The sequence below is a fragment of the Medicago sativa genome, chromosome 7 (genome assembly GCF_051527215.1).
Source record: "Medicago sativa cultivar Bolivia chromosome 7, Bolivia_mono, whole genome shotgun sequence".
NCBI lineage: Eukaryota > Viridiplantae > Streptophyta > Magnoliopsida > Fabales > Fabaceae > Medicago > Medicago sativa.
Genome location: NC_140755.1, coordinates 59,871,509 through 59,888,721, shown reverse-complemented (window position 1 = coordinate 59,888,721; position 17,213 = coordinate 59,871,509). Strand labels below are relative to the sequence as shown.

General features: G+C 34.1%; 2 protein-coding genes across 2 annotated transcripts; one reads left to right on the top strand and one right to left on the bottom strand.

Annotated features, from left to right (window-relative positions):
- Positions 1–1,146: 1,146 nt before the first annotated feature.
- On the bottom strand, positions 1,147–3,598 carry LOC146907269 (uncharacterized). The gene is made up of 3 exons (XM_085729067.1): positions 3,174–3,598; positions 2,563–3,059; positions 1,147–1,295 (listed from the first exon to the last, which is right to left on the bottom strand). The coding sequence occupies exons 1-3, from the start codon at positions 3,596–3,598 to the stop codon at positions 1,147–1,149; spliced, it is 1,071 nt and encodes a 356-aa protein (XP_085585193.1).
- Positions 3,599–4,406: 808 nt separating this feature from the next.
- LOC146907268 (putative receptor protein kinase ZmPK1) lies at positions 4,407–12,515 on the top strand. The gene is made up of 2 exons (XM_085723955.1): positions 4,407–4,686; positions 10,272–12,515. Exons 1-2 carry the CDS (start codon positions 4,413–4,415, stop codon positions 12,386–12,388), a joined length of 2,391 nt encoding a protein of 796 aa, XP_085580081.1. The 5' UTR covers positions 4,407–4,412; the 3' UTR covers positions 12,389–12,515.
- The last annotated feature ends 4,698 nt before the right edge of the window (positions 12,516–17,213 follow it).

Genomic DNA, 17,213 nt, shown 5'->3' with positions numbered 1-17,213 from the left:
TGGGTGACTGAAAATCATTGAGTGTCTTGTTCATTTGTGAGATTGGGAAAATGGGTAGAAATTAAGGTTGTTCTTTGTGAGCTTGTTTAAGCTATTTTCTTGTAACCCATTTGTATCCCTTTGTAAGAACTCATTGATAGTGGATTGGAGAGATCAATCTCTCCCCCATAGTAGGTCAAGTTGGACCGAACTGGGTGAACATTTCTTGGTGTGTTTTGTTTCTCTTCTCCCTTTATCTTTTGCTTGTGGTTTTGTGCTTTTCACTTTGATTCCTCGATTAGATCTAGGTGCTGTTATTGTTGTTATTGCATGTGTTTACTCTGATATTGGTTGCTACTTTCCTTTGCTCCACACATCATAGTTTGTATTGGTGTGAATTTGAGTCCGAATTCACAACAATTGGCACCCACCGTGGGGCATAGGAGTGAATTGGTTTAGTGAGTAGCATGGGTTCAAAGTGGGATATAGAGAAGTTCACCGGAAGTAATGATTTTGGGTTATGGAAGGTGAAGATGCAAGCGGTGTTGATACAACAAAAGTGTGCGAAAGATTTGAAGGGTGAAGGTGTGTTACCGGTCACCATGACACAAGCGGAGAAGAACGAGATGGTGGACAAGGCTAGGAGTGCCATTGTCTTGTGCCTCGGAGACAAAGTTTTGAGGGATGTCGCGAAGGAACCAATCGCGGCGTCGATGTGGTCAAAGTTGGAGTCATTATATATGACCAAATCTTTGGCTCATAGGCAATTCCTTAAGCAACAACTCTACTCATTCAAGATGGTGGAGTCAAAGACCATGACGGAGCAATTAACGGAGTTCAACAAAATCTTTGATGATTTGGAGAACATTGAGGTGCAACTTGAGGACGAAGACAAAGCTATACTCTTGTTGTGTGCTCTACCGAGATCTTTTAAATCCTTCAAGGATACCATGCTCTATGGCAAAGAAGGCACCGTCACCTTGGAAGAAGTTCAAGCGGCTTTGAGAACCAAGGAGTTGACCAAGTCCAAGGACTTGAGAGCGGATGAAAACAGTGAAGGCCTTAATGTTTCAAGAGGAAAAGGTGGAGGTAGAGGTAATCGGGGAAGCTCAAAGAGCGGTAACAAGGATAAGTATAAGTGCTTTAACTGTCACAAGTTTGGTCACTTCAAGAAGGATTGTCCGGAGGACAATGAGAACTCCGCGCAAGTTGTGTCCGAGGAGTATGAGGATGCGGGTGCTTTGGTGGTGTGTTGTTGGGAGGACGAAGGTGAGGTTTCTCACCTTGGTTATAATGCCTTGTAGAGTGGTGCTCGTCTGGAGAGACGTTAAACACTCAACATCAGCCTGCAGAAGCGGTGGGAAGAATACTCATGGTCAGCTTGGAGAGGCGGTGTGAAGAATACTTATGATCAACCTTTAAGGTGGAGTTGAAAGGTGAAGGAATAGTGTGTGTATGCATTTGAAAGTTGAGGTAAAGAAAGCTCAACTTGAGGTGGAGTTGATGACACCGGGAATGGTACGACTATGGAGGCATTGGTTGTTATGCTCTAGTTGTGAGCATGTGAATTCTTCATGAAGACGGAAGGCATTTCGGAGTTTGAAGAATGTATGGAGAGGCTTGTGTGATTACCTAAAAGACCAAGGGTGATTGGATGCAAGGTGATCTTCAAGGAAGCGGGAGACGTTCCGTGGTTGAAGAAGGTTTGATGCATACTTGTGGAGCTACTTGGTGTAGTTGGATGCAAGGAAAAGAAAAAGGGGATTGGTGGCTGATGGTTAAAGTGGCATCATCATCAATTTGAAGTCAAGGTGGAGAATGTTGTGTATGCCTTCAATTTGAGATTCTGGGAAAGCTGAAAATCATGACACGATTAAGAGAGGCGTGGCGCGATTTTTGTGGCAGAACGTATGGTTTCTGCTGAAGGCAAATCGTGGCACGATTGTATGCAGGCGTGGGGAGATTTGTGGATAAGGCCGTTGTACCTTGGGTCGTACGCTTCAACCCTGGCGCGATTGTTCACTGGCGCGACGCGATTGTGTCTGTTACTGTGTACTATTTAAGTGTTTCAGCTCATTTTGAAGAGAATAGGAGAGAGAACTTCAAGAGAGGAAAACTTGGGAAATCAAAGGAGATAACTTTAGGGTTGAGGGTCTTTGATTAGAGTTCTCTTGGGTTGGGAAAAACATTGTAAACACCTTGGGTGAGTGAAAATCATTGAGTGTCTTGTTCATTTGTGAGATTGGGAAAATGGGTATAAATTAGGGTTGTTCTTTGTGAGCTTGTTTAAGCTAATTTCTTGTAACCCATTTGTATCCCTTTGTAAGAACTCATTGATAGTGGATTGGAGAGATCTATCTCTCCCCCATAGTAGGTCAAGTTGGACCGAATTGGGTGAACATTTCTTGGTGTGTTTTGTTTCTCTTCTCCCTTTATCTTTTGCTTGTGGTTTTGTGCTTTTCACTTTGATTCCTAGATTAGATCTAGGTGCTGTTATTGCTTGTGTTTACTTTGATATTGGTTGCTACTTTCCTTTGCTCCACACATCATAGTTTGTATTGGTGTGATTTTGAGTCCCCATGCCTTCTGCAACTAGTGTTCTATGATCAACAAGCTTAACTTTTGTACTCTTCCCAGGATCAATTTCCTTTAACCAATTCTTATTGCCAGTCATGTGATTAGAGCAACCAGCATCCAAGAACCATCTTTCTGAATTGCAACTCTCATTACTAGTTGTTGTCACCATCAACAAAATTGTATCAGAATCTAAATCTTCCTTTGCAAGTTTAGCTTGTTCTTCTTCATTCTTTGCTTGCTTCCTCTTACCAGACCTGCATTCAGAAGCATAGTAACCAAACTTCTCATAATTATAGCACTGAACCTTCTTCTTATCAAAACCTTTCTTCTTATTTTGGTAAGAATTTCCTGCTTTTGAAGATTCACCTTTTTCAATACCTTTGTTCTTTCCTTTTAACCAGTTTCCTCCCTTAGAGTTATTCTCTCTTTTCTTGAATTTCTTTTTATCAGAATCATCTTTCTTAATAGTTTGAGCTTCTAGTTCTTGTTGAATTGATCTTTCACTGCATCTCTCAAACACCATCAATTCATGAGCTTCCAAAGAACTTTGCAATTCTTCATTCTTCAAGGTTTTCACATATTTTGATTATTGTATGGCCACCACAATAAAATCAAACCTTGAAGATAAAGTTCTCATAATCTTTTCAATAATTTGATGATCAGAAATTGCTTCTCCACAAGATTTCATTTGATTTACAACATAGATCAATTTGGAGATGTACTCAACAATCTTTTGCTCATCTTCCATTTGCATCAATTCAAATTTTCTTCTTAAAGACTGAAGCTTTATCTGCTTCACCTTAGCATCACCTTCATGATACCTTTCAAGAACATCCCAAGCCTCTTTAGACTTTGTGGACTTTGAGATTCTTTCAAAATTTCCTGAATCTACACGTTGTTGAATGAAGAAAAGTGTCTTGCAATCCTTCTTCTTCAGTTCTTTGTATGCATTCCTCTGCACCTCAGTAGCATTTGCACCCAACTCATCATAACTATTTTTAACAATTTCCAACAAGTCTTCTTCCCCAAACAAGTTCTTCATCATTGCACTTCATCTTTCCCTGTTCCCACTTTCAAGTGTTGGAAGATGGGTATTGAAACTGTTGTTTCAATTCATGGCTTCACTCCCAGTGTTTCTACACCTTGATTACTTGCGTGATTGAAGGTTCTTGCTTCCTTGATTCAGAACAAGAAGCTCTGGATACCAATTTGATAGCGCAACAATACTTGCTTCTAATGCAAGCAATGATTTTGGTTATGAATTTAGGGTCCGATATTGAGAGAAATTGAGAGTAAGAAGTAGAGAATTATTGTTGTAATCTTATAAGTTTCATTAGTGGTGAAAGTGATTACAGCATGTCTTATATAAGAGGCTTATTCACATTGCTTGCTTAGTAAGCTATCTAAACAAACATAACAAACTCAAGCTAGTTCTCTAACTAACTTGTAACAAACTCTAATCATGTGTTAACCTAGACAAACTTAGATTAACACTAATCAAAATGACTTAAAACTTGAATTAGAAACTAACACCTACAACCCTACGGATGTGTCATTTCTTCATCAACTAAGCCAACATTCGTTAGCATTAAAAAAAATAATCTACCACTCCTAGATATCCTTTCAAAAAAAAAAAAAATACCACTGCTAGATATGGACAACCCCATACTCCCTTTTAGTCTTTAGTGCTAGACCTCCAAATCCCACCACAAAGACTCGCGTCAACCATTTGAAAGTTTCAAACACTTGGAATATTTTGTTCCTATGTTTACACTACCTTCAACAAATAAAGCATATAAACAAATACACTATATATACTTGCATTGCAATTGCAACAACAATAATTAACTAATAAAATGGCTTACACAATTTCACATATTTTGCTAGTCTTGTTGCTATTTCCCTTCCAATGTTCATCTTTTGTATCGTCTTTGATCAAGGGGTCCTCTCTCTCAGTAGAGAAACATACAGAAGATGTAATTCTCTCTTCAAAGGGTACATTCTCTGCTGGTTTCTATCCAGTTGGCGACAAAGCATTTTCCTTCGCCATATGGTTTACAGAGCTGCAGAATCAACGTCACAACCCAGCCAATATTGTTTGGATGGCAAACCGTGAACAACCTGTGAATGGTACGTAATGTTAAAATTCATGCAAATTTACAATTTAATATAATTTGCCTAGAGTAATGAAATGAAAATTCTGGTGAATATAGCTTAATTGGTAGGACATGATGTTTGATTACGAAGTTTTGTCGTGTCTACTTTCCAAACTTTACAACATTTGTAATTCCGTATTGTATATGTGAATTGGAATTTATTGTTTACGATGTTACAAATCATATATAAATATTATGGTGTATTACAACAATACAATTGAACTTTTGTAAAAAAAAAAAAAAAATAACAATACAATTGAACCATATCTCCGAGGGCATCGCCCTCTGCTCCCGTTTACAATAAAACTTGGAATATTACTGGCTAAAATTACAAGTGACCAAATCCCAAGAAAATTTTCGACCGATGTTTTAAGGTTTGTGGTGGCCAACACCGCCGGCAATGTTCCTGGTAAATCCCATTTTTGATTTTTGACAAATAACAATGTAAGATATAAATATATTTTTTTAAATAGCTGTAATTTTTTATTTTTTTTTAGTTTTGTATAAGATAATTGAGGGATGAAGTTAATTTTTGTGTCCCATTTTTTAATTTTGTGTCCGCCGATAAAATCTTAAATTCATGTAGTGACCTGAGTCGTCCCCCACAACAAAGAGGTGAACCAAACGCAAGGCCATGGTTGAAGCTTGCTCCGCTCGCTCAACTCTTGTCCACTCGACGCTACCTATGAAATATACTTAATTTACAATTTTCAAGGAAAAAAGTATGAGTTTGGACGAAATTGCAACAAATATGATAATTAAGGGATTTGAAAGTTCAACGATTTTTTTAATAGAATAACTATTTCCGTGACGTGATAAAATAGGATGAGAAATATTGAAATTAAACTATCTCAAAAAAAAAAAATTGAAATTAAACATTTATTTTTTTAATTACTCTTATTTATACTAACAAAAAGACCGGCACTCACGTGACCGTCTTTCCGCTCTTTTTATTGAGCGAACGCGTGTATATTATCAACGATTTTTTATAGAAATTTGCGTGTAAATTACAAACAATATTTTAAATAAATTTTTCGATATAGATTAAAATTATTGGTATAGATATTTGCGACTTTCAAATGTAACAAACTCAACAAACCATATTTATCTTTTTCAATAATATCAATAATATAATAAATATAATAAAAATTCTTATCTTTTTTAACAACAAACATCAACAATATAAGATTATTTGTTTAAGGATATAATTAGAATAACAAAAAAGTCAGTACAAAATAGCCGAAAAAACTATTTTCTTTATGGGTCATGTTAACTTGTGCCCTTAGGGCACAAGATAAGAAACTTAAAATAGAATTAAAAATAATTATTAATTTTTTTACTTTCAATTTGATCCCTATGATTGACACATCATCAATTAACATAAGCGTTTAACGGTAAGGACTAAATTGACAACAGTTGTACACATTCAAAGACTATTTTGTATTTTATCCTGAGTCGAGGACTAAAGAGACAGCGAGGTGCAAAGTTAGGAACCAAAGTGGCTATTTACTCGAAGAGGATTTGTTGGATTTAGGGTTATATTTGTCATTTTATAAAAAATCTTAATAGTTTTTTTTGAAGAGAATCAAAAATCTTAATAGTTTTTTTTGACACAAAAAATCTTAATAGTTCAATATATTAAATAAAATAAATCGAATAATTAAATAATTTTGTTTTTTTTTGAAAATTTATATAATTTTTTTTGAAGAAGCTAAAATGGATTTTCATTAAACGAACCTCTTTACTTTCACTGCACAAGGTGTGTTGAAGAGAAGCAAAGAGAAAAATCAATTTACATCAGAAACAAGTAAGGGACACCTTAATGAAAATAAGAAGAATCATTACATGAATTTTAAAGGTTTGACCCACTACGAATGGTAGTCAAAAGCAAGATTTTTGTGCTTCGTTTTCAACTAACCAAAAGATTGAGCGTTAATGTTGTCAACCAAGTGGTGAATAATATTATTTGAATTCTTGAAGATTCTGGCGTTTCTTTCTTTCCATAAGACCCAAGCTGAAGAAAACCAAACTAAACGAATAATGACTTTCTTTTGTTTAGAAAAACCACCAAAGGAACCAAATTGAGCTAAATGATCTAAAATATTAAGCGGAGTAACCAAGACAAAACCTAACCAATCATATACAGCTAACCAAATTTGACGGAAAAAGTTGCAATGAAGAAATAGATAAGCGGCGTCTTCTAGATTACCACATCCCCCACACATCGTTGAGAAGTAACCGAAAGCACCCCTCTCCTCTCTTTAGCAAATTGTCATTTGTTGGTAAGCGATTGAGAAGAAGGAGCCACATGAAAAGATTGACTTTCAGAGGAACATCTGTGTGCCAAGAAACATGACTGTCATTGGCATTGATATGTTGAGTAGAAGTTTGTGGAAGTAGATTGTAAGCACTGCTGAAGGTAAAAGATTTTGAAGTGTGAAGAGTCCACCGCCACCTGTCACTAATACCATCCTGCAAAATAATAGAGTTCAAACAAGCACTACACTCCCTAGCTGCTCCTCCTCCCACGCCCATGTCCACAATAATTTATGTAATTTAATTACCACAATAATGACATGGTCAACATATATATTTCCAAATCACTAATGACAAGTCAACGCCACATCATCGAAATTGGTAGGGTACTACAAAATTTTATTGACTTTCATAATGAAGAGACTAAAAAGTTGATTTTTAAAAGAGAGGGACTAAAAGTTAACAAATATGTAAATAGGAAGATCAAAATTGCATTTAAACCATTTTTTTATAACTAATATCGTTGGAGCTTGAGGTAGTATTGACACTTGTTTTTCTTTCTTTCTTTTCTCTATCATATCATCGGTATAAAATTTTCATCCTCGTGTAGCCATTACTAATGTCAATTGGAAAATACGTTGAACACACAAGATATATTTTACTCTCCCAATCAATTTTTTTTCGATACCAAATCAAATAACAAGCATTTAAGTATGAGAAATGATATTTTGACAACCACTTTTTGACAACTTTTGGACAACTTTCTCTCTCATACTCACATGATGTTGTTATCCTCTCTCTTCGTTTTTCTCTCTCCATTGTTTTTGACCAATAAGAAGTGAGAAAAACAAGGTTGTCAACAAATTTGTCATCAAATGAATGTCAAAATATCATTACTCTTTAAGTATTTATTTATGGAGTCCAAATATCTTATCCGTGACTAATATATTTTTTGTTGTTGAAACTTGAGTTTTACAAGGGAGTTTTCAATTACTTTTTAAGAAGACGGCAAAAAATTAATTAAATTTTTAAAGAAAATGACGAATACACTTACTTATATAGGTTAAGTAAAAAAAGTTGTCGAAAAAAATGTTATGATGATAAAAAATAGAGTAAGTGTATTTTTAAGCAACCACCAAATTGTAGAGTTCTTTTTTTGAGAGGTCATTGTGTATCGGAGTGTTCACTCTAACCAACCACCAAATTGGAGAAAGTTGAAATGAAGAAATAGATGAGCGGCGTGTAAGTGACTAAATAACATGTACGATTATGATTTAGTCCATGAAAAAAATCAATTTTTGGTTTTTAGAATATTTTCTTGTCTACAATTTTAGTCCCTATTACAATTAAATTAAGTTATTCATGAAAAATATTGCGGGGATAAAAAATTAAAAAAAATGTTATGATGATAAAAAATAAAAGCTTAAAATTTGAAAGGGACTAAAAACAAATTTAAGTCAATTTTTTTTAAAAAAAATATTAGTAATTGGCTTGAAAAATCCTCCGCACAACTCCCCCAATTAATACATTTTTTAAGTTTCTCCATATCATATTGTTTTAGTTCAATGAAGAAAAAAAAATACATGTACGTTGGGAGACTGCTCGCTCTTCGTTTTCTCTTTTGTCTTTCATTTATCTATAACATTCTCCCTTGGCAGTGTGATGGATGTAAATGTGAGGTTGGATCTGAACAGATTGATGAGGACAACTTGATGGTGAGGATGATGGTGGTTGTGAGGACGGATGATGTGGTGGACATAGGGTGTGGACAGATAGAAAACTACCATATATATATAGAGAGAGAGAGAGAGAGAGAGAGGTGAGGAGTTTGAAACTTCAAAAATACTCTTGATGTCGTATTTGTGTCCAATTTTATGTGTTCAAAATCATTTATGTTAAAAATATTCAGTGTCTTCAAAAAACAATCAGACTTTTCCGTCACCAGTACATGTTAAACAATCAACAATGGAGGAGTCTTCATTTCACAAGAAATTTATTTTTATTTTTATTTACAGATTCATTTCACAAGAAATAGTACCTCATAGCGGGTCCCAAAATATTTTAATATTAAAATGTAATGATATAAATCTTTGGTGGAACTCCTTTAGTAAAATATTTTAGATACTAGGATGGAGTGATTGAGTACTTATTATGTATTATTATTAAAAAAGTTATAAATAAATTATGTGCAAGTTAAAACCATTTAGGTATCCATAATTTAATATCTCTGTTGTGGCTGCTGTTAGTTTTCTCTCACTCTTAACGGCTAATATGATCCCTTTACTAAAAAAGAAAAAAAAAATGGCTAATATGATTCCTTAAAATAAAAAAAAACAGTTAATATGATATAAATTGATTAGTAAAATATGAATAATAGACTGAAACGAACCAACAAAGTTTAGCCCAACGTACCCAATACTTGGTAGGCAGGGAAGCATTACTCGAGAATTGCATGATATGGTACGACCTAATACCTACGATCTTCCTATTATTACAAAAATCAATATCAAAGATAAGATTCAGTTTATAAAGAGTGACACTCCTTAATTTTTAAATCAATATTGTAAAGATAAATTAACTCAATATAAAATATTAATAAATTATTATAGTTTAACGTTTTTGGTCGCCCACCATTTATATACAAGCACTCTCAAAGGTGGACACGCACTTTTATCTGTGTAGACAACGACCCTCACCACTACTAAAAAAAAAATTAGATTACCAGCCGAAATTAGAGACGGAAAATATTTCGTCTCATACAAAGACGGTTTTGAAGACAGAATTGTAGTGTTAGAGACGGAAGTATATATCTTATGTGTAGTGACAGAATTTAGAAACAGTATAGCCCGTCTCTAAATGATTCTGTCTCTGTATCCGTTCACAACAATTTCAATTTTATGAATACCTTCTATAGGTGTCATGAATAGATTTATCATTCACCTCCACTTTATAAGAGAAAATGTACAATAAGCAAGCATTTATATGTCTCTTTCTTAACAAACGATTTCCTAGTCACTATATTATATTTTAATTATGTTTTTACTATTAAAAAAATGATTCGTCATCTTTTTATTAATAATCTAAAGTTTTAAGTAAATATTTCCCTCACCTCACAAAAGTTCTAGGTCCATCCCTGCTTGCTCTAACTAGAGTTTATAAAAAATAATACCGTTCATCTTATAAACTGATTTTGTAAATATGAGTTAGATTCAATATAAAAATTTAATATTGGGCTATCAATAATAAAAATGATATCTTTCTAGCTATATGATTTCCTGATCTTCTACTTCTATTTTCCAACAGGAAAGCACTCAAAGCTTTTCCTCTTAAACACAGGTAACATCCTCTTGCTTGATGCGGGTCAACACAACACTTGGTCTTCAAACACAGCATCAGATGCTCCATTAGAGTTGTATCTCAAAGAAGATGGTAATCTTGTGTTACGTGAGGTTCAAGGAACTACCATATTGTGGCAAAGCTATGATTTCCCAACAAATACTCTCCTTCCTAATCAGCCTCTCACTAGATTCATAAAACTTGTTTCTTCGAGAAGCCAGGGTAATCATTCTTCTGGCTTCTATAAGTTTTTCTTTGATGATTACAATGTTATTCGTCTCGATTATGATGGACCTGATGTTTCAAGCACATATTGGCCACCTTCTTTGTTGGCAAGCTTGCAAGCTGGAAGATCCAATTACAATAGTAGTAGAATTGCTTTGTTGGATTCTCTTGGAAAGTTCATATCATCTGATAATTACATTTTTTTCACTTATGATTATGGTATGGTTATGCAAAGAAAATTAACCATGGATTCTGATGGTAATGTTCGAGTTTACAGTCGAAAAAACTTGTCAACAAATTGGTATGTTTCATGGCAAGTCATATCTGACACTTGCATCATTCATGGAGTTTGTGGTTCAAATAGCACTTGCAGCTGCCATCCTAAAAAGGGTAAGAAATGTTGTTGTTTGCCAGGGTATCAAGTAAAGAACCATAGTGATTTCTCTTCTGGTTGTGAACCTATGTTTAATTTTACTTGCAATAAAAGTGAGTCTACCTTTTTAAAATTGAATGGTTTTGAGGTTTACGGCTATGACAGTAATTTTGTTCAAAATAGTACCTTAAAAAATTGTGAGATTTTATGTTTACAAGATTGTAACTGTGTGGGATTCCTATACTCATATGAAGAGGGCAAAAATATCTTCAACTGTTATACAAAGCTACAATTGTTAAATGGGAGGCACTCACCAAGTTTTGTAGGAACAACATACTTGAGACTTCCAAAAGGTAATAACTTCTCTAAAGAAGAGTATATGAGTGTAGCAGACTGTGTATGCCATGTGCAACTTCACAAAGACTATGTCGTAAAATCAACAAGTCATTTGGTTAGGTTTTTCCTGTGGCTTTCAATTACAGTTGGTGGTTTAGAATCCTTTATATTTGTTGTGGTTTGTGGTTTTTTAATTAAGACCAAGAAAAAGTCTAGTGGAGATGAACAGGACTATCATAATGCATTATTGGGATTCAGAAGATATAGTTACTCCGAGTTGAAGATAGCAACAAAGAATTTCAGTAATGAGATTGGAAGAGGTGGAGGAGGGATTGTATATAGAGGTACATTGCCTGATCAAAGAGATGCAGCAATAAAGAGATTGAATGAAGCTAAACAAGGAGAAGGAGAATTTCTTGCCGAAGTAAGCATCATTGGACGGCTTAACCACAGGAACTTGATTGAAATGTGGGGATATTGTGCTGAAGGTAAGCATAGACTTTTGGTATATGAGTACATGGAAAATGGATCTTTAGCTGAAAATCTTTCATCTAAAACTAACACACTTGATTTGAGTAAAATGTATGATATTGCTTTAGGAACAGCTAGAGTTCTAGCTTATCTACATGAAGAATGTTTGGAATGGATTTTGCATTGTGATATAAAGCCTCAAAACATACTTCTAGATTCTAACTTTCAGCCCAAGTTAGCAGATTTTGGATTGTCTAAGTTGAAAACCCGGAACAGTTTTCATAATAATTCAGAATTCTCAATGATTAGAGGAACAAGAGGATATATGGCCCCTGAGTGGATTTTCAATTTACCAATAACATCTAAAGTGGATGTTTATAGTTATGGGGTTGTAGTGTTGGAGATGATAACTGGAAAGAGTCCAACAATGATGAATATAGGAGTTGATGGAGAAGTGGCATACAATGGAAGGTTGATAAATTGGGTAAGAGAGAAAAAAAGGAGTACATGTTGGGTTAATGATATTATGGATCCTGCATGGGGGAGAAATTGTGATTTAAATAAAATGGAAGTTTTAGCTAAGGTTGCTTTGGATTGTGTAGAGGAAGATAGGGATATTAGGCCTAATATGAGCCTGGTGGTTGAGAAGCTTCAAAGCAATGAAAGAGTTTTTGAGTGATGAATGGTGCTAAATTAGATTGCTTCGCCTCTTGATTTTGAGAGAACATACGAGGATTGATTAAGCTACATTCTTTATCTTTGCAAACAATCTTATACCTGATCATTTAATGCATTTATATTTTTATCAGCCATGCTATATATCGCGAAGCCTTTTTCACGAGAATTTTCACGAATGCTGTATTTTGACATTCCTTTCCTCTATATAGCTTTTGTTCTAATCAATTTTCCTCTATATAGCCATTACTAATAATCTCTACAAGAAAACTACCACTACTAAATAGATAAAAAGGGAACACGTGTTTTATCAAATGAGAAAGAAAACAAAAGACTCATCTTTAAAGAAAAAACAAAACCCACCGTCACATTGTTAAACCACTGCCATAGCCTCATAAGTCATCCAATTGTTAGTAGTATGTTAAGCATTGAAGCTATGTCAATAAACAATGGAAGTAGGTATTTTGTAGTTTATAGGTGTAAAAATTAACAACGCTCGGGAAAATATCAGGATGGGTTTTGTCGGGATATTTAGCATTTTTCTATTTTTATTTAGTGCTTTTTTTTATTTTAGTTTATTTAATGCTTTTTTTTAGTTTATTTAGCTTTTTTATTTGTAGTTTATTTAGTGCACCTTTTTTTACCTTTTTAGTTTATTTAGGTATAATATCATCTTATCTCATACATTTTTTTATTTCTTTTATTTTTCTTTATTTAGCATATTTATTTAATGCTTTATATTATCTCATGCATTTTATCTTGCATTTATCATTTTATTTTACTTGTCATTTTATTTATTTATTCCTTTATGCTTTAGAATGTACTTAGGGACAAATCTAAATATAAATGAGAAATATTGCATTGCATGCACATTTATTTATTTTGCTTTATGTCTAAACTGAAAAAAAAAAACAAAAAATAGTAGTATAGTTTAATCCAAGGAAAAGGGGACTTTCATTTTGATCCAACGTCATTATAAAAAATCCCTTGTGCTTTATTTTATTTTATCACGCCTTATTTTTTAGACTTTAATTAGAAAACATAAAATCACAAAAACATTCAAAATATTCAAAAACTCAAAAATATCTTTTCTAAAACAAACATTGATTTTCAATCAAGTGTTTCCTCATCTTTTTTAACTAAATTCCAATCAATTTTAAACATATTTAGACTTTGTTTTCTTCAATTAAAATCAGTCAAATCCACTTTATTTTTGTGCCACTTTGGCTTTTTATCTTTAAAACCATTTTCAAAAAAATTTAAAATCAATCAACAAATCACTCGGCTTTTTTCCCCGAATTACGTGATTTTGATCCCGCTCTGGTACGTAGGCAAAAGACTTTGTCTTTTCAAATCAACAAAATACAAAAAACATTTTCTTTCTTTCTTCATTTACACTTAACTTTTTTGCAAGCAAATAATAATTTTAGCACAAAAATAAAAAAAAAAAGCAAGAGGTTCCTATAGAGTACTATAGACGTTTAAGGTGCTAATACCTTCCCTTTACGTAACCAACCCCCGAATCTTTAATCTCTAAAAATTAGGGTTTATTCGAACTTTTCCCCTTTTCCTTGGAAAAAATAAAAGCTCGGTGGTGAATTTAAAATTGTGAGTCAACGCTAAACCAATAGCTTGATATCCGAAAATCATCGCGACACTACCACTATCATACCACCTTTCTTAGGAACCACATGGACTGGACTGACCCATGAGCTATCAGAGATTGGGTAGATCATACCAGCATCCAGGAGTTTCAGCACCTCCTTCTTTACCACTTCCTTCATTGTTGGGTTAAGCTTTCGTTGGGGTTGCACTACCGGTTTAAATTCAACTTCCAAATGGATTTTATGCATGCAGTAGGCTGGACTTATACCCTTCAAATCAAAAATCTGCCACCCCAATGCTCCTTGATTCTCCCGTAAAACCCTCGTTAATTTTTCTTCTTCAAGGGGTAATAAGGAGCTGATGATGATGGCTGACTTCAAAGCATCTCTACTTAAGAAAACATATTTCAGATGGGGAGGAAGTTCTTTCAATTCAAGGATTTTTGTTGTTTGCTCTTCATCTTTGACTTGATTTAGAGTCTCTTTTGGCAAAATATTCCTTTGTGGCCCACTAGCTGCAAGCTGCCTCACACATTCCTCTATCAGCTTCACCATATTTCTCATAACTTTCCACGGAATTAACAGCACTCGTTCCATTTGTGGAATGGAATTTCCCACTTTTGTAACATCTTCAACAATTTCATCGACCACATCTACTCGGTAGCATTGTGGATTTTCATTTCTATGCTTCATAACTTCGAAAATGTTAAAGACTACCTGCTCATTTTGAAAACGCAACATCAATTCTCCCCTTTCCACATCAATAAGTGCCATGTTGTTATACCCTAATTTTGGACCTAAAAATACTTGCTCAAAATATTTTACCATCTCTGGTATGTGTCTATTACTCTTGAGAGATTGTCAATTTGATATTGTTTACCCTGATATTTTACTATGTCTAGCTGCATGTTTTACTGTCTTTGTTTTGAAAAATTTTCAATTGTAACTTTGTCTATGTTTTCTTGCATTTTAAACCATCCAAAGGGTCTTTCTTGCATTTCAAGACATTTGAATTTGTCTCTGATCAATTGCATATTTCTCTGCATTTTATTTCAATATTATTTGCAAAATTCATGAAAAAAGGGTATTTTAGTCATTTCCTGCACTCAAATTCATTCTAGTCCTTAAAAATTGTCTCTGAGTCTTTTCAAATTGCTTGTATAAACTCTTGCTTTAATTCTCTGTTAAAAACCATTTTAAAATTGCATTTGAGTCATTTTGAGTCATTTTAGTCCCCAGGGGCATTTTGGTCATTTCACATGAAATTTTGACAGAGAGAGGTTACTTTGAAGTACCTCATTTATGTAGTTGGTTCGTTTTAGTCCTTTTGGTGTTTTTTATTGGTTTCACTTTACGTTTATTCCAATTTACCAATTTTATTCCAATTTTATTGTTATTTTCATTTCAGTCCTTCAAGATTTCAAAAAATTGCATTTCAGTCCTTTCTTCCATTTTATTTTCCTTTTAAAGTCTTTTTTCAATTTACATTTTAGTCCTTTAGTCTTAAAAAATTGCAGTCCAGTCCATTTTTTGTTAATTGCAGATTGGTCCCTTAACTTTCAAAAATTGCAAAAAGGCCCCAAGTCCAAAATTAGTCCAAGGCCGAGCCAAACAGGTCCAGTACAGGTGTCAGCAAGCTATTGGTTCAGATATCACACATGTCAGCTATAAATACGACACATCATCAATGCACAGTGCCAACAATTCCATTCACAACACGCCACATCACACAAACAGATTTCCCAATTCTCTCTCTTCTCCACAGAATCAAAATCATAACCGTTTTTCCAGATTCATCAAGAATACCAAGAACATTCATCAAACCCTAATTTTTTCCAGAATCACAAATTGAACCAAATTGAAGTGAACTTCGTGAAATTCTCAGAGATTCAAAGCTGAATCTTCATCATCGAACCAAAAGCACTGTAATTCCAGTACAAATTCGTCACCAAAGTAACAAATTCATACGATCACAGTGTTCGAAAAAAGAAGAAGAAGAATCGAAGCAAGTTTTGAACCAGTGAAGAAGAAGAAGAGAAGAACACCGATTTATTTTCGGTTCAAACTTACCAGAAGAATCTGAAGCATTCTTGAGGATCTTTTCGTTTGAATCTCCAGTTAAAACCAGGTAATCACCAAAAATTTCTTCGTTTTCACCGCAATAGCTCATCGAAGGTTTACAAACACAAATAAACGGTGAGTCGAAGCAGATTAACAAGTTCTAAGACTTGTTCTTTCGAAGAACTCTGAAAAGATTGAAAAGATTTGAAAACCGAACCCTAAAATGTAGATCTACAAAGATTCACCGTTTATTTTGTAAAATAAAGTTCATATTCGTAACCAGCGTGAAAAGTAAAGTAAGTTAGGGTTTAGATCCATGTAGATCGGAATTGTTTAAGGACTTGCCGGAATCTGGAATTCACGGCGGTGACGATGAAGATTCCGATGAATCTTCATCTTCTCCAGCCGTTTCATTCCAGAAACCGGCGGTGAGAGATGAACAAGGGAAGAGAGAAGTGAGAGCTTCTCTCACTAGAACGAGAGAAGAGAGAGAAGTGAAAGAGGAGAATGAATGAACCGGTACACATAGGCTTTTATAGACAACTAAACCGGACCGGTCTAACACCGGTCCATCCCTGTGCATCCTCCATCGTTGGATTTAGGTTTGATCCATCTGGATCGATCCAACGGTCCCTGAGCATCCTGAGTTTGATCCTGGACCTTCTGGTTTGGGCTTGGGCTTTGGGTTGTGTTTCCTGCGTCCTTTCTTTGATTTCTTGCTATTTCCACATTATTTTTTGATAATTGCACCCCTACGTGTTCAAAAACTTTGATAAAACTCCTAAAAAATTTCCTGATGTTTTTCTTGATATTTTTGTTGATTCTTGGTGTTTTTTTTATGTTAATACTGGGTAGAGAAATATATGTGAAAATGTTGATTCCTTGTTTAGTTTAGTGCTTTTAATTTTGTTAAAATCTTGTTAAAACTGCTAAAATTTTGTGAACTTTCTTGCAACTAATTTTGACACTTGAAACTTGTTTCTTATGATACTTGGACATGTTAAAAATGGATAGAAATATAGGTGATTTTGTTTGTGATTTTTGGTGCTTTTTTGTCAATGTTTGTGAATTTTTTTGTATGGTTGATTCCAATATTTTGTCTCATGATGATTGATATTTGATGAATGAATTTTGTGATATGTTTGTCCTTAGTTTAGTGTATTT